The sequence below is a fragment of the Helianthus annuus genome, chromosome 4 (genome assembly GCF_002127325.2).
Source record: "Helianthus annuus cultivar XRQ/B chromosome 4, HanXRQr2.0-SUNRISE, whole genome shotgun sequence".
NCBI classification, from domain to species: domain Eukaryota; kingdom Viridiplantae; phylum Streptophyta; class Magnoliopsida; order Asterales; family Asteraceae; genus Helianthus; species Helianthus annuus.
In genome coordinates, this window is record NC_035436.2 from 13,986,624 (window position 1) to 14,007,927 (window position 21,304).

The window sequence follows — 21,304 nt, forward strand, 5'->3', positions numbered from 1 at the left end:
AGGGCCCGCTCGGGGGCCATTTGTGGCTGAGAGTTGTGGACCAGGAGACGCAACTGAATTGTTGGAATTAGTTGGTCCGGCTGATGGTTGACCACCCGCGAAATTCGGGTCTAAACCGTTCAACTCCTGAGCAACATGTTCCATGATGAAGGGCCGAAACTGTGGACAGGGTAACGCACCTCCAACTGTAGGACCGCCTTTCGGTGGCGTTGCAGGTTGCAACCAAACTTGATCACCCACAAAGCACCTCATGTTAACCGCAAAATATTTCCGGTATATTATCCGAATCCAATACGGGCCACGAAGAACATACGACATATCAATCGGTAACAGAGAACAAGGAACGATTCCCAGGCCACCTCGACTAGCCACAGTAGCAGCAGTTAACATGGCAGATGCACTAGGGTTTCCACCAGGACCCGTACCGGGACCGGAGACATGACCAACATTTGGGTTTGTACCATTTGGCATCTGCCCATTAACATTTGCTCTTGATAGTGTCGGGACAGATGAAGCCGCACCAGAAACTGCAGAAACCGGAGCAGCCCATGCAGGACGTTTTGTAGCAGCAAGAGCATGCAAAGGTCCTGTTGTCAGACGAATGCAGTCCAAAAGAGATGAAACTTCCGTGCCGTTGATAAAACCCTCGAGAAACTGAAAAAAAACAGAACTTTAATCAATCAATCAATCACAGTTTAATACCTGATAAAGGGATAAAACCATCTGAGTTTTCGCAGATTAGTACCGAAACATTCTTTTGCATGATTAGAGGCTTACACTTGTTAAAATTTACCAAAAAGTAGACTTTTAATCTAATTTGCAACATAATGCACATGTGCATATGATTTAATACAATATCATTTACAATCAACATAATGCACATGTGCATATAATTTAATACAACATCATTACAGTAAGTATAATGCACATGTGCATATCATTTAATACAATATCATTTACAAATTATATATATCAGTCAACATAATACCTTTAGTCACAAATTGAATGAATTACAACTCTTGATGTTCTGTATTTGTAGGTGTATTGTGATTGTCAACTGTATTATCAGTAGATGGACCAACAATGTCACCAACAATGTCCGCATCAGATGTATGAGGAGGATTATCAGAGAATGTATGAGGAGGAACATCAGATGTAAATGGTGATGTAGAGGATACCGTAAATAGAGGATTATCATAGAATGTATGAGAAGGAACATCAGATGTAGAGGATGTCGTAAACACCATTTCCGGCTGCCGCCGCCGTGAAATCTGGTGAGTTACGTGATCGCCGTCGGCCGCCGTCATAAGCACCGTGCCAGCCAACTGTAACCACTGTGAAATACGTGAACACCGGCTATCCATATGCGGTGAAAACCACCGTGCACGAGTCTCCGCCACCGTGAAATCGCCGTGAATGCCTCTCAGCCGAGTGTGGAGACCATAAATTGGTGAACTACTGAAACCCTAAAAATGGAGACAACAGGAACGCTGGAAAAAAAAGGAACGCGTGTTTTTTTTGTATAAACATAACATAATTACAAAAATGCCATGTGTTCACACTGGTTCTCGCGGTTCTCGCAATAAAGGGTGGTTCCTAACGGATCCTTATCCTATATATATATATATATATATATATATATATAATTTGCATGTTTGAGTCTATGAGATTAGGTGATACTTGATCCAAATTACTCGAAAGTATATATTCATTTTCAATCAGATGCACTTTAGGTATTAGATATACCCATCTCAAATGCTTCGAAGTTTAGGTATACCTAGGGTTGTAAACAAACCGAACGCACACGAACGAGGCCATGTTCGTGTTCATTTGTTAAGGAAATGCAGATGTTTGTGAACTGTTCATGTTGAACAGAAGTTTATGTTCGTGTTCGTGTTCGTTTGTTAAGAATTTTCGTCATTCCCAAACGGTTTGTGAACATTAGGCACGAACACAAATGAACATAAAACGAACATTAAACTTGATATAATTAACCTTAAACATCCAACTCAAGTAGTCAAATACAACTAAATGATTAAATACCTAGGGGAAAGTACAAAAAAAAAAGTAAAACTTAGGAGGGAAGATGAAATATTAAAATACATTAAATACTTTTGAACTTTTTTTTGAACGACCAACTAAATCACTGGATAAGCATCATGGGATGCTCTCAATCGAGCAAATGCATCCCCTCCTCCATAACGGTCAGAGTTGGATGCATACCCGAGCCACCAAGCCAGCAGTCCCGCTCGCTCGAAGGCCCACTGCGGTAAAACTCGGTTCGGCTCGGTTTCGAACTGGAGACCTCTAGAGAGGCCTAGTTCTAAACTTCATTGCCACCACAAATGTCCTTCAAAGTGATGCTAGTGGGAGTAAAACTTGGGACCTCAAGAAGAGAAACCAAGTGACTAACCACTAGACCACGAATGAACGTAAACATACATGTTACCGAACGTTCACGAACACAATCGAACGAACGAGACCTTTGTTCGTGTTCATTCATTTAGTTAATCGAATGGAAAATCTTGTTCGTGTTCCTTCATTAACTAAATGAACGAACATAAACGTACTTCCGGTCGAATGGTTTACGAATTGTTCGCTGAGCGTTCAGTTCTTTTACAACCCTATAGGTATACCGACCCGACTTTGTGAAAGCAATGATTTTGGAAATAGTTAATTATGTTTTTCGTCCCTGTGGTTTATCAAAAATCACAATTTCAGTCCATTAGTTTAAAAATTGCGAAAATAGTCCCTATGGTTTTAATTTTGTAACTATTACAGTCCACCTCCGTTAACTCCATCTATTTGTGTTGTTAAGTTTTGGTAAAATCCAAATTACCCTTGGTAAATAAAATAAAACAATTAAAGGTAGGTCCCACTTGACAAAGTTGCAAGACTTCTCTTTCCCCATTTCCGGTCATCTTCTCCGACGTCCCCATTTTTTCCGGTCAACTTCTCTGACGACCCTATTCTTTTCGGTATTTTCTCCGACCGTTCAGATTTATACACGTCAATTTATGCAAGTAAAAAAGCTAAACAACCGTTGGTATTCTCTAAATTCATAATTTGCAATAAGGAAAATGTACACGATATAGATTTGACGGTAATTTCGATTGGTGTTATCAGCTTTAAGCTTTTGATCACAACACAAATAGATGGAGTTAATGGAGGTGGACTGTAATAGTTACGAAAGTTAAACCACAAGGACTGTTTTCGAAATATTTAAACTAATGGACTGAAATGATAATTTTTGACAAACTAAAGGGACGTAAAACGTAATTAACTCTTTTGGAAAAAAAAAAGAAAAAAAGGAAAAATTACAAGTTTTGTCCTTTATCTTTATACCAATTTTCAGGCGGTGTACTTTTTAACGAATGTTGACAGGCGGTGTCCTTTACTAGGTATTTTGTTGCAAGTTTAGTACTTTACACCCAACCCAGTTAAAAACCCTGTTAATTGTTGGGTGTAAAGGACTAAATTTGCAACCAAATACCTTAGTAAAGGACTAAACTTGTAACAAAATACCTAGTAAAGGACACTGCCTGTCAACATTCGTTAAAAAGAAAACTGTCTGAAAGTGGTATAAAGACAATGGAGAAAACTTGTGATTTTTCAAAAAAAAAAAAAAGAAAAAAAAGAAAAAAAAATGAAGCGGCTCTACACGTTTAAATGAAGCGGCTCTAAGACGTTTAAGTCAGTAACGAAGCCGTCTCCGGAGCGCAGATACCGATGAAAGCTCCAGAAGTTGAATCAATGGAACTTTGCTGCTGCTGGTGTGGTGTTATCTCTTCGTCTTCTTCCTTCTCTATTTCCTATTATTCAGGTTACATTTCTTATTATTCTTTTACCTACTTACATTTTGTTTCTTAATCATTCCGTTAATTAATAGCGTTTTACTCAACGTTTTGTGAATTCATATATACTGATAATCGGTGATACGAGCAACAAACACACACTCACTCACCTTCAAGCACATCTCTACTTCTTTTTAGTTTATTTCATGACCTATTGACTTGTTGTATTTTTAGTGTTTCTGAAACCTTGTGAGAACTCCATCTAACTATTGATATTTCTGTTTCCTTTTTTTTCGAGGTTTAGTTTAAGGGTTTATTTTTTAAAGTTTTGGGTTTAGCTTTACCATTTAGTTTTTAGCTTACGCCCCGCTTGCGGTATGCGCATATAATGTATATATTTGTGGGCACTCCGAGGGCAAAAGTGGAAGTGCACTCATTTTAACATTATTTTACTAATTTGGTGGGATTTACCGAGTATGATGATGATGATTTAGTTTTTAGCTTTTAGCTTTTAGATGTTTGACTTTAGGTTTTAACTTTTACGGGTTTAGAGTTTAATAATGGTTATCGGTATTTAACCGAATTTTACCTTCAAAAACCGGTCTTGTCCGGGTAGTGTACCATATTGTATCGAGCATTTTCGGTACCAATACCGGTACCCATATTTGGCGATTTTCGGTACCGGTACTTTTGTACCGAGCTCATCCCTAGACTTAGATATGGTCCAAGTGTTTATATTTTACTAGTAATTGTTGTTTTGTTTGATTGATTGCAGATTGGTTAAAAAATGGTCAAGACAGAGGAAGATGCCTCAGATACACCAACTGAGAAGGTCTGTGTATGTTGTACACCCTATGTATACGAGTGTATACTAAATGAATACGGGCGTATAACACTTTTATATGGTTGTATACAAGTGGTTATAGGAATAGGACTACCCATTGTTACATAAGAAATATAAGCTCACTTTCTGATTGTTTTAGGTCAAGCTGTATATAAATGCATCCTTACGAGTTATGACTCTCGCTAGATCTATGTCATCACGTTAAAAAAACACAAGATTTTTGGCATATGTTAAATGCGTGTGTATGATGATATACATTGTATACATGATTGACACTTTTTTGATATATGAATTTCAAAGTAAAAAGATTACTACAGTCTCTTTTAATTTGTATGATGATATACATTGTATACTGTCGTTTCTTCAGGAGTTGTATTTTCGGGCTGAAGTGAAGATTCGATGCCGCATAGAAGTAGCGACAGAAATCCGGGTTAGGTTGAGACCAGGCTCTGCTAGGTCGGAGTTATTTCGGGGAACTTGTTTTGGACCATGGCTAGATGTACGATCTACATCTATCGACTCGAGTTTACTCCATCTGATACTACAGACTGAATATACCCCGACCCCAGTCGTGCATCAAGATGCATTATTTTTTCATGTTGGAGGTCAGGAGTTGCGGTTTGGACCTCAAGAGTTTTGCCTCATCACAGGACTGCAATTCGGTCCGCATCAACTTTTGAGACAACATCGGATGCACGTGGGGCCCAATACGACATTCAGGGGGAGGGTATTTGGTCATGTACAAGCTAGGGTAAAGGTTTCGGATCTCAAAAACGTCTTTTATAGCTCTCTTGATCAGTTATCGGACCTTGATGCCGTACGACTTTGTCTGCTGATGTTGCTTGAGGTCGGATTCATGGGCTCTCAGTCTCTTTATTTGGTTGACCCGGATGCTCTAGAGCTAGTTGAGGATCTGGACTCATGGAACACATTTCCATGGGGTTCATATGTCTGGAAGGTTGTGTACAGGCAGCTACATAATGCGCTGCCAAAACGTTCTGCACGACGCACTTTTTCGCCACTTAATTATACGCTAGAGGGATTTATTTGGGCCTTCAAGGTTATTGTTATTTTGTTTAAGACAAATTTTTATTGTAATTTACTTGTCTGAAGTTTATTATATTGTGATTTTCTAGATATGGATCTTCGAGGTTTTCCCATACTCTAAGAAGTTTGCTATCAAGCATAATGGGATTCCGAGGGCCATTAGCTGGGGCAAGAACCAATGCATAACGTGGAAGCTTGCACTACCATTTGTCGTGAATGCCACAGTGGTATGTTGTATGTACATTAGTTTTTCTTATCATTTCAATTAGTTTATTAGTAACTAGTATTACTTAGTTAAGTGTGCCATTAATTTTCAGCCCGGATTTGAGCCACTACCAGTGTTGACACCAACTCCTGCAGAGTGTGCCACTGATTGGTGGCGCGCTAGCTGTCAGTTTTTTGACGGCTATGCTAATGATTTTTCACCGTTGTTGAAGAAGGCACGATTATCATCGGTACCTCAGCCGTCGGTTATGGTACGTGATCAGCTGGTAGGCGACATTAGCAACACGACTACTATGCTTGTAGAGGACAATACCGACAGCACCACCATGCCCGTTGATGACATTGCCAGGACCAACACCATGCCGAGCTCTAACAACACAACTAGTCATCAAAATACCGGGTTGACATGCCTCACTAGTCTAGACACACATGTTGATGTAAGTATCCTAAACTCTTTATTTATAATCACTTAAAAATCTTATAATATTTATCTATTACGCATGAGCCATGATTGTGTAAAGATAGAGATGCCAACGGCGTCAAACTTGCTTGCTTCATTTGACCACCTCGTAGAGGATTGTGTTGTAGATCATCGAAATCTATATAATACCAACCAAACCTGTTACCTAAATCAACCTTCCTCGCTTGTTTTTGAGCTTCCAATATGTATCGTCATATTATACACAGGAAATTTTTCATCTCAAAGTTGTAAGCTTTGTGTCAACTATATTACTTAATGAGAAGTCGAGCTAAACCAGCTTAAGCTTGGACTCGAGGTTAAACGAGCCGGCTTGGCTCGAAAACGTTTAAAGAGCTGAAATTTTGCTCAAGCTCGGCTAGGATAAAGCTCGAGTCATCTTATTTATTTTTGCACATAAGAGCGAGCCAAACAAGCTAGCTTACCTTGACTCGAAATTAGATCGAAGATTAAACGAGCCAGCTCAGCTTGTTTATTTTTCGAGCAAGCTTCTTTCCGGCTATTTTCGAACGTTATTTGAACAACCCAATTCTTTTGACCCATTAGACCACCCAGTCATTTTGCCACATCTAATCCTTTTACTGAACAGGAACGAAAGATTTCATCTCAATCCGACGTAATTTGTGTCCAAGGGTACAAAGTGAAGCAAAGTGTTGCACCGGTTCTTGAGAACATTTTCAAGAAACACGGTGACATTGCAGCAGATTGTGTATTCAAACCCGTCTCTATGAGATCATCTTTCCTTGAGATCGTTTGTGAAGTTGTCAGTCGAATTCAAACCAATGATGATATTGACAACATGGAAGAAATAGAACAGCAAGTGGTAGCTACAGAGGCAGCTAACATTAATGTGTCATGGCTTCGAGCTCACTTGGACGTCATCCGCAAAAGGAAGGAGGCGAGCAAGAAGTGCAGTTTGCTTATGGAATTGAGAGTGAACACGGTTGTGGTTGAAAAAGCCGCCCAAAAGGATCTGCGAGAGAGATGTGTGGAGCTCATGGCTGCACAAGAACGGTTTGAAGAGGCTGAAAGATGTGTGAGAGTACTCCATCTTGTTAAAAATAATCTAAAGGACAGGATCTTGGAATCCAAAGGTAATGTAGACTCATTGGCAAGACAACCAGTTTTATAGGCCAACTAGATCATGCTAGGATGTGTAATAGTTACAATATTGCCTAAAAAAAAACTTATATTATCTCGAATCAAAGGTGTAGAATGCACAACTCTAGTAAAACTGTTGTACTTGAAACAACCTTTTCTCCTGCTCATTTTGGAAAATATTTATAGAGCGTTTCGAGTTTATTATTTTAATGTATAGTAAAATCCTTAGATGTTTCCTTTTACAGGCAGTTTTCTCTAACAAGTCTTAGCCAGGGGCGGACCCACATGATGCGGGTCGGGGTCCACGGACCCCAATGTTTTTTTAAAATATAGTAGAACCGGTATGTAAATTTAGACGTGCTCATTTAGACGTTTCATATCTTTGTATATTGTTTGTTAATCATTGTGTGTGGGTTTCGACGCCATAGTTTGATATATTCACAAGCATATCAAGATGTCTCAAGACTTCTCTACCAACTCGTGCCACCATTATTGGATATGCATTAAAATTAGTCGATTTGATTGCGTTTTGCTAACCGTTTTGTTAATTCATATGCGTGTCAGTTAATTACTTGTTCAAGTTGATTAAGCATCTTGTATGAAAGTCAAGAGTCATAGAACCAGGTATAAAAGTTTCCGGGTCGGTTTGACTGGTTTGGGTCGGATAAGGCAATATCATCACATGGGCATAGTTTATGGCCATTTAAGATTTCGTCATGATCATTAAATGGAACCAAGTATTAAACATGGTCAAGTCAAACAAAAACTTATGATCCTAATTACATGACAACTTAAAAAAAAATTAAGTATTTTAATTAACAATAAGCCATTTGTGACGAAGGATTGGAACAAGCTGTGGGGCATAATAAAACAAGTCTTAACTCTTAGGTAGCGTTCGTTTCATGGAATGGAATTAGAAAATTTTTCTGTGTAAAATTGATCTTGGTTGGGGGAGGGAGGAATTTGAAATCCCATGAATTTCTTTAATCAATGAAATTTGTGACTATTTCAACATTCCATTCCATTCCTTCATTAGAGTGAAGGATTTCTAAGGAATGTTGAAATAGTCACAAATTTCATTGATTAAAGAAATTCATGGGATTTCAAATTCCTCCCTCCCCCAACCAAGATCAATTTTACAAAGAAAAACTTCCTAATTCCATTCCATTCCATTCCATTCCATGAAACGAACGCTACCTTAAGGTTTGGAACAACCAATGGTGGATCCAAGATTTATTTTCTAAGGGTGCGGGGTTCAACTATTTTCAAGAGGTGCGATTGGGGTTTTTGCCTAAAAAATACACTAAAATTTATTTTCTCAAGGGGTGCGCCCGCCCACCTACCCATCAACATAGGCCCGTCCCTGGGAACAACACATTAATACACATTATGCCGTAAAGTATAATATGTAGGCCAGTAGGTGGAACTTAATTCAACGTTTCCATTACCACCACAAATAATCGAAAGTATATAGATTTAAAAATTGTAAAATGATAAAATCTCACTAAGTGCTTATTAATACTCAATACAATGATATTCTATCGTTTAGAAACCTCAATAGGTATCTTCATTATCAAACATGTTTTTTTATAAGATTTTGTATAGTAATTTTAATATATGAGTGATAATTAATAAGCATTTAAATACATAACTATTAGTTTGATCCAGGAAGAGATAATTATAGACCTCATTTACGATTAAAACTACTAAACCCCTGACAATCCCATATTTTTTTACTATGGTCACTCTAGTATATTAAATCGAGTAATGAATACTAGAAAATTAAAAAAAATAAAAAAATTCTGCAGATATTTGTCCACAAAAGCTTTAGTTTAATCTTACAAAATGTTGTAGATAAAAAAAAATTAAAAAGTATAATACAAAATTTAAAAATCTTAGATGTTTAACATATTTAATATTTTAAATAAAATATTGTTTATAATAATCTAACCTTCTAAACTAACTTATGTATCTCCAAAGTATTTATAAAGATATTTTATTTTATATTACTTTGAAAATCATTTATTTTTCTATGATAAATTTTGTTACTTCTTGTAGGCAATGAATAATCATTTAAAAAATAAGTAAAAAAGTTAATGTTCTTATTAAATAATGCTTAATATTTAAGAATAAAATTAATAGCTCCTTGATACATTTTGGGTAAATTACACTTTTCGTCCTTTATGTTTGTATCAGATTGCAATGGATAATCTTTAACTTTAATAATGTCACAATCCTTTATTTGGAAAACTTATTACCCCCTACATCCTTTAACATCAATCAGGTTAAAATTTTCAATTAAAGTTAGTTATGTCTTTTTATCCCAATCTTTAAATTATAAAAAATAAAAACATTAAGGGCATGTTTGGCTAAGCTTTTTGAAACAACTTATTGACTTATTGGCTTTTGAAAAGTCATAAACTCTAAAATAATGTTTTGCAATGAGGGTGTATGTGAGAAAAAAAAACCAAGTCATAAGTCACTCAATAATGACTTTTCCAAAAAGCTAATAAATCAATAAGTTGTTTTGAAAAGCTCAGCCAAACATGCCCTAATATATATTTTAAGCCCTTTGCTTAGAGCTACCGTAGTGCCACCACAGCCACAAGGCCCACAACGAGATGCCAACATTTGAAACCATCAACTACCACCATCAGAATAACATTTGTTGTTCATTTGAAACCATCCATCCACCACCATTAGAATAACATTTGTTGTTAAACAATTACTATACACCTGAAAAATGGGTTAGGGCCAACAGTTGAAACCATTCACCACCAGAAACACTCGTCCAACACATCAAGACTGGTAATTCAAAGGCTGATCCAACAAAAGCTGATCCTATTTTTTAGACATAAAACATGTCAAAGGCTTTGACTTAATTATTATTAGGTTAATAATGAAAAAGAAACAATAAAATGCCATTTTGTGAAGACATACGTTTAATCAGTTTAGGGTGTAAGGGGTGCTCACCTAATAGGTGAGTCCCCCATCTTACACATGGCCAATCAGATCAAGCCACGTCAACTCCCCTAATACACTCCCCTAATACCTTGTTTTGATGACGGCACTCACCTATTAGGTGAGTTGTTTTTTTTTTTTTTTTTTTTATTCTAAAAGAATGCATGTTTTATAAATTAAAAAAAGATTAGTAAAAATAAAAATTAAATAAAAGACATTTTATTAAATTAAAAAAAAAAAACATTCGAACTAGAAAAAAAAAATACATTCAACCTAAAAAATATAAAAACAAACTACTCCTCGTCCGAATCAACTTCAAGGTGAGGCAAATCTAAACTTCCGAGATGCTCAACGAGATCGTGTTTTAGCCTCCAATGCGTGTCTTCGTCAATGAGCTCCGTATAGGCTGTATCATCGAAGACGGGTTCGACTGGAGGATCTTGAATATGAACCGGTGCTATCGCCCTTCCGTCGTCTTTTATAATCATGTTGTGTAAAATAAGGCACGTATACACGATGGACCTTATTTTTTTCACCGTTTTCGAACGCATTGGACGATTTAGTATTCCCCACTTCGACTTTAACACACCAAACGCCCGTTCCACATCTTTTCTTGCGGCCTCGTGTTGCCTCTTGAATTTTTTTTCGTTCGGGTCGTGTGGATATGGAAAAGACTTCACAAACACGGACCAGGTAGGGTAGATCCCATCAGTAAGATAATACCCGCGTTTGTATAAATGGTTGTTCACTTGAAATGGACAATTTGGCGCCGTTCCATTTCGTTGAGCAAGAAATAACGGAGATTGTTGCAGCACGTTGATATCGTTTTGTGAACCCGCTGGCCCACAAAAAGCATGCCAAATCCACAAATCTTGAGACGCTACCGCTTCTAACATAACCGTCGGGTATTGATGATCGCCTCTCATGTATTGTCCACGCAATTCTGTGGGGCACATTCTCCAGACGAAGTGTGTACAATCCAGACTCCCTAACATACCAGGTAGGTGATGCCTATCCTCATGAGCCTGATACAATAGCGCGATGTCGTGGCTCGTTGGTCTACGTAGGAATTCACCGCCATACCTTAAATTAAATAAAAGACATTTCATTAAATTAAAAAAAAGACATTTCATTAAATTAAAAAAAAAACATTCGAACTAGAAAAAAAAAATAAATTCACCGCCATACCTTTTACAAACCGTCTCGCAGAAATATTCAAGGCACTCACGAGAGGTCCTTTCAGACATATTTAAATACTCGTCCCCCTCGTCTGGTGGGTTACCGGTTGCAAGTTGTTTAATTGCCGAAGTAACCTTTTGCAACGGTGTAAAGCTTTTCTTCATTCTCCCGTCTAAGCCTTCTTGAAACCACTCGTCATACGCTTCCACGTCACTAACAATTTTTAGGAACAACGACTTGGACATACGAAACCTGTGACGAAAAGTATCTTCACTAAATTTTGGATTTTCATCGAAATAATCGGCCATGAGTGTCTCGTGGCCCCCCACACGATCCCAACGGACATATTTTTTTTTACTAGACGATGCCGTGTCTAGTAGCTCCGCTTGTTGGATGAGATTTTGGAAGAAAAATAAGCTACTATCGCTTGACGACGTATCGCCATCGTCGGGAAAGTCGGGTATGGGAGAAAGAAACGGGAACTTGGAATCCATTTTGTGTTTAAAAGATATAAAAGTTTTAGAGTTTTGGTGTTGGTTTGTTGTGGATGTGGTAAAAAATGGATTAAGATTGGTTAGTATATATATTGTTTTAAAAAAATTGATTTTTTTTTTTTTTTAAAAATTCGACCGTTTGTAAACGGTCAAATCTCGATCATCGTGCCATTTCCAAGCGGTAACCCCACACCCATTTCCAGCCCCGATTCGGGACCCCGCAGGGATGGCGGCGGTGTTCCCGATCGGGGAAATGGTTCACCGAGGCCCTCCCCGATTGCGCCCCGTATACCCTTACACCAACAATCAAACTCGAGAAGTAGATCAGAGAAAAACGTATCCGCACTCGCTTTCCTTCTCGAAATCTTCAAAGGTCGTCAATAGAGCACGGTTATTCATGGAGGAAACTGTTATTGGGATTAGGATCAAATACAAAGAATCCTAATTGTAAGAAGTGTAAGAAGGATTTATAGAGTGACAAGTGTCCAATAACCTAAAAAAACCCACTACACAAAAAAACCCCACTAAAAAAAAAACCCTTAAACATCCACCACCACCAAAAACCTAAACCCCCCCACCCCCACATCACCCAACCTAAAAAAAAAACTTTTTTTTTTGCCGAGGGGGGGGGGGGTTTAGGTTTTTGGGTGGGGGTGGGTGTTTAGTTTTTTTTATAGGTTTTTGGGGGTTGGGGGGGGGGGGGGTTAGGTTTTTTTAGGTTTTTTTTTGGGGGGTGGTGGGGGGGGGGGGTTAGGTTTTTTTTAGGTTTTTGGGGGGTGGGTGGGGGGGGGGGGTTAGGTTTTTTTGGGGAGGTATAGTTTTTTTTTTTGTTTTTTTTTGCCGGGGTGGGGGTGGGTGTTTAGGTTTTTGGTGGTGATGTAGTGGGTTTAGTTTTAGGTCATTGGACACTTGTCACTCTATAAATTCTTCTTACACTTCTTACAATTAGAAGCCTTTGTAGAATAACTTGACCCACTGTTATTGTTAGATCATGTGAATATGGACGGGGATCTTCAGGTTGGGGGAGATTTGGAGGGGAGACGGGATGTGAGATGGAAGGAGGGTGGACCAAAGGAAGTGGGGTTGCAGGTTTTTGGTGGTGGTGGTAGTTGGTGCTGCCACCGTGGCTCCGCCACCAAGGGTGGTGGCGGGCGTTTTCTAGAGAGAGATATAGAGCCTGTTTGGCTTAGCTTATTTTGAGGGTAAAGTCCTTTTGAAGGGCAAAAGTCCTTTTATAAGTGTTTGGCTTTTCTTTGTTTGTGAGGGGGATTTGCCAAAAGTCAGGATTTTCTGACTTATTTCAGCCAAAAGTCCTTTTAAAAAAGTCAGAAATACGTTAAGCCAAACATGCCAATACTAGAGATATGAAAGAAAAAGAGGATAAGCTCTTCGGTCTGTGGATGTGAAAATGAAATTGAAATTAAATATATTACGTACGTTTAATATAATAGGTAAAAGAGTAAACTACCATTTTGGTCCCTGTGGTTTGGTGACTTTTGCCACTTTAGTCCAAATTTGAAACCTTTTGCATCTGGGTCCTTGTGGTTTCATTTTTATTGCCATTTTAGTCCAAAAATGAAATCAGGTCATATTTGTCAAATTAAATTCTGATATTTTGTCCTTTTCTCAAGGGTAAAATGGTCATTTCATTTTTTATTTTATTTAAACATTTAAACCGTCTGATAAAGGACAATTTCACCATTTTCAATCTTTCTCTCTCTAGCTTTAAATTTTTCCTACTCTCTCTCTCTCTAGACTTGACCTGCAACAACAAGACGAACATCCATTAAATATTCTTCATCTTGAAAACTACCCAATTCGACCAAACCCTCTGTTGTTCCATCCGATATTAATTGCATTGTGCAGTTTTCATTGCTAATTTCCTCTTCTATTGAATATCACCATTGTCATCTTCTTCAGTTTTTCTTCACATTTGAAATAATATCCATGAAAAACAATTGAAATGCATCTATTTACAAACAAGAAGATGAAATTATTATGAAGCAGGTACCGATTCCGTTACTTCAGATTGCTCTTCTGGCTTCTTAACTCTTTCATCTTCTACATTCAATTCATCAATCGTCATCAACCTTACGAACAAACCTAATCTCTCACTCTCATTCCAATGCCGTTTTAATAGTGAAATCTATGAGATCAATTATTTCTCGATTTGCACTTGTTTTGTTGTGAATTATGGTTTATGTGTATATTGAACGGTCTGGTTAAGTTAATAGAGGAATCTATGAGAGTTTGCACTTATTTTATTATAAGTTAGGGTTTATGTGATAAGTGGATCTGTTGAACAATCTGGTTAACTTAATCGTTTAATCTATGTGATCAATTCTCTCTGGATTTGCACTCGTTTTATCATAAATTAGGGTTTATGTGATAGTGGATCTGTTGAATCATCTGGTTAAACTAACTGAGGAATCTATGAGATCAATTTGTGCATTGGTTGCTTGAATACATGGATCTGCAAGTGATTTTTGATCATATGCCAGGAGAGAGAAAGAAGGTAGAAGAAGAAGTGTGGGGGTGTGGTGGGGCCCACAAAAAATTATTGTTTAAATAAAAAAGAAATGACTATTTTGCCCCTGAGATAAGGACAAAATAACAGGATTTAATTTGAGAAATATGATTTGATTTATTTTTGGACTAAAATGGCAATAAAAATGAAACCACAGGGACCCAGATGCAAAAAGTTTCAAATTTGGACTAAAGTGGCAAAAGTGACCAAACCTCAGGTACCAAAATAGCAGTTTACTCTAGGTAAAATTATTAAATTACCCTCATGTGCAAGGCACATGCTATAGTTAACTGAAAATTTTAACTTGGTTAGTGCTAAAAAACGTAGGGTGTAATGGGTTTTCAAAATAAAGGATTGTGACTGTAATTATTGAAGTTAAACACTATCCATTGCAATCCGATACAACATAAAAGACGAAAAACGTAATTTACCCATACATTTTTGTTATCTCTTGTAGGCAATAAATAATCAGTAAAAACGTTAATGTTCTTATTATTAATGCTTAATATTTAAGAATAAAATTAATAATTCCTAAATCTATATATAACATTGTTTGTAACTATTGAAATGAATACTATACTGACTTGAGCGTCGGACAATGATGGAATATTAGAATGGAAGGCACTAGGTTAATTACCAGAAATATGGAAGGTCAATAATACCTTAATATCGTACTTTACTCAAATTTAAAAATCAAATTTAAGATAATGCACGTCAGTTCAACGGGTTGAACCAGCATAAATAGATTTACCGCTACTATATACCGGGTTTGTGTCCAGTATTCGGTATTACCGACCAGTTCATACCGGTATTTCAAACATTGTTAGTAACTATTGAAATCCAGGTTCACAACCCAAGTTCTAAGCATATAACATGTTAGTCATGAATTGTGCGTGGATAATATATTAATATAACTAGGTGCCAGGATGTAACCGGGGGTACCTTGAGCTCAAAGAGGTAGAATATCCGAGTCCATGACAAATTGACGTGTGGGTCGTAAAAGTGTTCACGATCCGGTTTTGACGGTTTTTAGATTAAACTGTGAGAATAGTGTTACTAACAGTTTCAAAAACCAAAAACCAAATCGTTGGATTTTAAAACTGAACTACTATCAACGGTTTGGTTTTCACGATTTAAGCATAACTAGCGTTTAGGACCCGCGCGTTGCGATGAGATCATTAACCAAACGAAAAGTAGACGGAAAAACGCTAAACCATGCACGCCTGCTGCGGTGTGTTAACATGCGAAAATTAGACCGAAACGTTAAACATAGAAAAAAAAACTAAGTCGGCCTAGTACTTGCGCGTTGCGACGGAACAGTTTGAGAAAAAAATAGTTTCTACCAAACACACGTGGTGCAACATTTTAAATTGCAAAATTTAGACGGAAACGTAAAACAAAAAATTTGTAAATATGAAAAGTAAATGAGATCAAAGTTGAAAGTAAAAAAATATTGGAGTTAAAAATGAAAAATGCTTTTTGATAAATTTATAAAAGATAAAGTATAGAAGGTTAAAGTAAATAACCTATATGAAAGTTTAATAAAGAGAAAAACAATAAAACATTATGTGGTGAAAACTATTTTGAATAAATTATATGATTTGAATAAAATATTTAATAATAATGAAAGTTACATAAATCAGTTGTAATATATGCATTAGATTGTGCACAAAGTTGAATAGTAAAATATACACACATCAGAAACTTGATAAATTATAGTGAGGATAATATCATCAATATTAATAAAAATATAAATAAATTTAAAAATTAATCATCATTTTCTAAAGAGCAAAGTGCTAAAATAGTCTCCGAGATTTGGTCACTTCGCTACTTTAGTCCAAAACTCAAAGTTTTTAAATCTGGGTCCCTGTGGTTTCAATTTTGTTGTCATTTTCATCCAAAAGCAAAATCTGGTCAAATTTTTCAGTTTACATCCAACTTTTTTGGCTTTTCCTCTCTTTTAATTAAGGGCAAAATTGTCAATTTTTTTTAATTTTTTGAAATAAAACGTTAAAAGACCATTATGCCATTCATTAAAAAGGGAGAAAAAGACAAAAAAAACTAGATGTTAACCGAAAAATCTGATCAAATTTTGATTTTGGATGAAAATAATAACAAAACTGAAACCACAGAAACCTATATTCAAAATGTTTGAGTTTTGTACTAAAGTCGGAAAAGTGACAAAACCTCATCTGCCAATTCATAGTTTACTCTTTTCTAGATATTCTCGTCATTTAACTATATTTTAAAGTAGAAAGTCGGTGGCAAAGGCCACCGACAATCTACTAGAAATTACAATTGTGTCCTTTAATTTTTCCAAGCATTAAAAGAGCTATCCTATACAAACGTTAAAACTTGGAATATTGAACTTTTTTAAGATCCCAACTAGAAGTAGATGAGTTGCAGTCAATGACAGGAATGGATTTCTAAAGGATGTAATTTTTATTTTGGCTACCTTAAAATTTTCTATTTTTGCTCCCTTATTTTTTTAACTAATTTGTTTTCCTCCTAAAACTTACACAATAATAAATCTATTGTCTAAATTTCTAACTTTTCACTTTTACTTCCTTCGTTTTTTTTTTATCTTTTTTTCCCTTTGTGTTTTTAGTTTATATCACGTTTACATGTTCCTATAAATTCGAAACGAGTAGTTGGTTTGTCACAACTTAATACATTTCGTTTAATCGTACCGTATCTTTATACGTTTCTTTCATGTGCTTAAACACGTTAATGTCACCTTGCAAACGCACTTAACGAACGATAATGTGCCCTTAAATATTACGCCACAACGCGCGAGCACCTTATTTTCATTCCTTAACTTAAAAAATTATTTCCTCACGGGCTTATTTTTATGGACATTTCGGTACATATTCATGTATCTGCATTGGACATAAACAGTACACATTTACGTTTCGACCTAAAGTTTTCCTAAAAATAAGTCGGGTCTAATATAATACGTTTTCATGCCTATTTTATGTATGTTTTAGGTTGTTATACGTTTTGATGTAAATACTTTATTTTCTCACATGCTCATTTTTACATGCACATGTCAATATTAATTCATGTTAATGAACATGGTCAACTATAATACGTTTTAGTGGTTATTTTTATCTACGTTTTTAGTTGGTTTATGATTTGACATACGAATCACTATGCACATTGATGCCACTAAGTCTTAATGAAGATGTAAGGGTTGTATAGTAGTTAGGTGGAACCCCACTAAATGAACCAACCCGGTTTGGATTTTGTTATTTGATTTAAATGCTTATATAAGTTACATTGATTATATCGGATACGTCAAAACAGAGTCTGTTTTGACACATTACATAACGTTTGCACTAATCTATTTGATGTTTGCGATGTACCCACGCCGCAACGCGCGTGACCTTGTTACTAGTTAATGTTAAAAAGTCAAAGTCGGAAGTTGTGTGTTGGGGATATAATTTTCTTGTGAGAAATAGAACAGCAGATCAGATCAAAACAAGATCAAGTCAACGGCTAAATTCATAGCGTTGGAGTATCTGGTTGCTGTTTCGATCAGCTATTTTGAGTTTAGTTTTATAACTCGATTCTTTAAATTTATGAAGTAGTGATGGTTTATATGTGGTGGTTTTCTGCATTAAAAGTCGTATGATGTTTGAAAGCTTATTATTTAGTTCGGATAGTAATTTTAGTGCTAGATCGGTTGGTAAAATGTTTGATATCGGCAAACTGAAGCCAATGGGGTTTGACTTTTCTAAGAAAGTCAAATTCTGGTTTGAAATCTGATAAAATCCGTAACTGAATCTTGTTTATCAAACGGATAACTTGAAATCAGATACACATATCGTTATTCATTAGGTCCCAAGATCACCATTCTATAACTTGGTTCAATTGTTTGACTTTGACAAAGTCAAACTTTTACATTTGAAATCAGATCCACATATCTTATTAACCCTGGTAATTAAGCTGTAAGGTATGATTACCAGCTTATTACATATAATAAATAAAATACACTCTTATGGGTTAAAAGCGTGATCCGTTGTTTCTTTGCAGTCATCTTCCAAGAAAAGATTTGATCAAGTTGTAGAACCCGTAAAGCATAACTCCAATGGCGGCGTCTTCTTCAGCATCATTCGTTAAGGAGAGCTTTCAGTATGATGTGTTTTTGAGTTTTAGTGGAGAAGACACTCGTAAGAACTTTGTGGATCACCTTTATGCTGCTCTTGAGCAACATGGTATTCACACTTTCAAGGACGACGAGAGACTCAAACAAGGAAAAAACATCAATAACCAGCTTTTGAAATCTATTGAAGAGTCAAAGTTGTTCATCATAGTTTTCTCAAAGAACTATGCATCTTCGTCTTGGTGCTTAAATGAACTTGTAAAGATTATGGAATGCCAAAGGTCGAACGACCAGATTGCTTACCCTGTTTTTTACGATGTGGATCCGTCTGAACTTCGCAAACAACGTGGACCAGTCGGAGAAGCTCTTGCCAAACACACCAATAAAGAGATCGGGAACTGGAGAGAAGCTCTGACTGAAGCAGCCAATCTATCCGGTTGGGATTTAAGGAACACTGCTGATGGGTAATTTCTTTCATCATTTCTCTATGAAACTATTCATTCTTTTTTAGTTTCTTTCTTATTTTGAGGAAAGCTCAAGCATTGTTGCTATTGATATGCTATTATGTCTTACACTTCGTATATTGACTTGAAATATAACTTTTTTGTGTGGGATCTTGAGTTAGTTAACTGAATCTTCTATAATTCATAGGCATGAAGCCAAAGTTATTAAGTTAATAATTGCACGGATCTCACTTGAGTTACGACCCATTAATGTGAACCTTGATGATAAATTAGTAGGCATGGAACCCCGACTACAAGACCTTGAGAAGTCTTTAGATATCGCGTCAAACAAGGTTCACATGATAGGGATCAAGGGGATGGGAGGTGCTGGTAAGACTACACTAGCCAGGGCTATGTTTGATAGAATATCAGTTTACTTTGAAGCTAAAAGCTTTGTTGAGAATGTCAGGGAAGTTTCAAAAGCATCGTTGTCCGGTTTGTTGTCATTGCAAACAAAGATTCTTTCAGATTTGCCAAATGGTCAAGGAAACAACGTAGGTAGTGTCCATGACGGGAAAAACATGTTGAAAACAAAGCTGCGTTGTAGAAAGGTTCTAGTGGTTTTAGATGATGTGGATCATCAAGAGCAGCTTGAGGCGTTAGCTGGTGATCTTAATTGGTTCAAGCCTGGAAGTAGAATTATCATAACAACAAGAGACGAGCAAGTGTTGATAGCACATAGAGTGGAGCGGATTCGTGATGTCAGTCTATTATCACATGAGGAAGCGATTGGCCTCTTCAGTAGGCATGCATTTGGGAAAGATCTTCCAATTCAAGAGTATGAAAAGGAATCACAACAAGTTGTACAATATGCTGCTGGCCTTCCCTTGACAATCAAAGTTTTGGGTTCATTTCTGTGTGGTAAAGACAAGCTTGAATGGGTGGATGCATTAGAAAGACTCAAAACAATACCATTGAAGGAGACTCTTGAAAAATTGGAGTTAAGCTATGCAAGTCTGGAGGATGATTATAAAGAAATATTCCTCGATGTTGCATGCATATTGAAGGGGTGGGTGAAAAACGAAGCAATAAGCATGCTTGAAAGTTGTGGATTTCAGGCTAGAATTGGTTTAAGAGTTCTTGAGCAGAGATCTCTAATAACTTTTCATGATTATTCTTTTGGCCCTTGCTTGTTGAGCATGCATGACCATATTGAAGAAATGGGCAAGAATATCGTACGTCGTTTGCACCCAGATGATCCCAACAAACATAGCAGATTATGGATTCAGGAAGAAATTGAAAATGTATTGGATACTAACTTGGTAAGAATCAGATTTACTTGTAACATAGAGATGAGACAAACACATTTTTTTATTTATGACATGAACTATTGTTGAATTACAGGGTTCTGAATCGACAAGGTGTATACGTCTAGAGCTCACCCCTAATATTGTTTTGGAAAGTCTTGGAAACATGAAGAATCTAAGATGCCTTATTGTAGATTGTGATTACGATGTGGGGGTTGATGAAACTGATTATATAGATACCGATTGTGATGACTTTGTGGAGATTGATGAAGTAGATCATATAGATAACGATTGTGATGACCTTGTGAAGATTGATGAAGTTGGTCAATACTTCCCAAATGCATTACGATACTTGAAGTGGTATTGTTACCCTCATTGGTGTTTACCCAAAACCTTTCAAGCAAATAATCTGGTTGAGCTTCACATGTCTTGGAGTAGAATCGAACAACTTTGGGTGGGGGGAAAGGTAGGATGATTGATTAATAATTTTAATTTATTTATTGATCAGTTATTAGTATTTTACATTCTTTTTGGTGTGATATTAGGTTCTTAAGAAGCTTAAATCCATTACACTCTCCTACTCAAAGTTGAAGACCCTTGACCTTGGGTTGACTCCGAATCTTGTGAGGTTAAATCTTGCATTTTGTGATGATTTGGTATAACTTCATGTGCCAGTTGGATGTTTAAAAAGGCTTACGTACCTAAACCTTTGGTATTGTATGAGGTTGAAACCTGTTTTGTTTATCAAGGATTTGGAATCACTTGAGGTTCTTAATGTAAGTTCTTTACATCTAATGGA

The 21,304-nt window shown here is 36.5% G+C and overlaps 3 protein-coding genes across 3 annotated transcripts; all 3 read left to right on the top strand.

Moving 5' to 3' along the window:
- Positions 1-3,703: 3,703 nt before the first annotated feature.
- LOC110935763 lies at positions 3,704-7,603 on the top strand. Its single transcript, XM_022178111.2, has 6 exons — positions 3,704-3,823; positions 4,570-4,626; positions 5,006-5,698; positions 5,775-5,912; positions 6,003-6,347; positions 6,978-7,603. The coding sequence occupies exons 2-6, from the start codon at positions 4,582-4,584 to the stop codon at positions 7,518-7,520; spliced, it is 1,764 nt and encodes a 587-aa protein (XP_022033803.1). The 5' UTR covers positions 3,704-3,823; positions 4,570-4,581; the 3' UTR covers positions 7,521-7,603.
- An 11,115-nt stretch (positions 7,604-18,718) lies between these two features.
- On the top strand, positions 18,719-19,431 carry LOC110932922 (disease resistance protein RPV1; the record flags this gene model as incomplete). The annotated part of the gene is made up of 2 exons (XM_022176174.2): positions 18,719-19,219; positions 19,407-19,431. Coding segments are annotated over exons 1-2 (504 nt in total), but the record flags the coding sequence as incomplete, so codon positions are not given.
- Positions 19,432-19,438: 7 nt separating this feature from the next.
- On the top strand, positions 19,439-20,355 carry LOC118491433 (TMV resistance protein N-like; the record flags this gene model as incomplete). Its single annotated transcript, XM_035989223.1, has 1 exon — positions 19,439-20,355. A coding segment is annotated over exon 1 (858 nt), but the record flags the coding sequence as incomplete, so codon positions are not given.
- Positions 20,356-21,304: the final 949 nt, after the last annotated feature.

Excerpts from the sequence above, each read along its gene's own strand:
- LOC110935763 (XM_022178111.2), top strand. The coding sequence starts at position 4,582 with ATGGTCAAGACAGAGGAAGATGCCTCAGATACACCAACTGAGAAG. Across the intron at positions 5,699-5,774 it reads GATTTATTTGGGCCTTCAAG|ATATGGATCTTCGAGGTTTT; the intron begins GTTATTGTTATT and ends GTGATTTTCTAG. Across the intron at positions 6,348-6,977 it reads GTCTAGACACACATGTTGAT|GAACGAAAGATTTCATCTCA; the intron begins GTAAGTATCCTA and ends TTTACTGAACAG.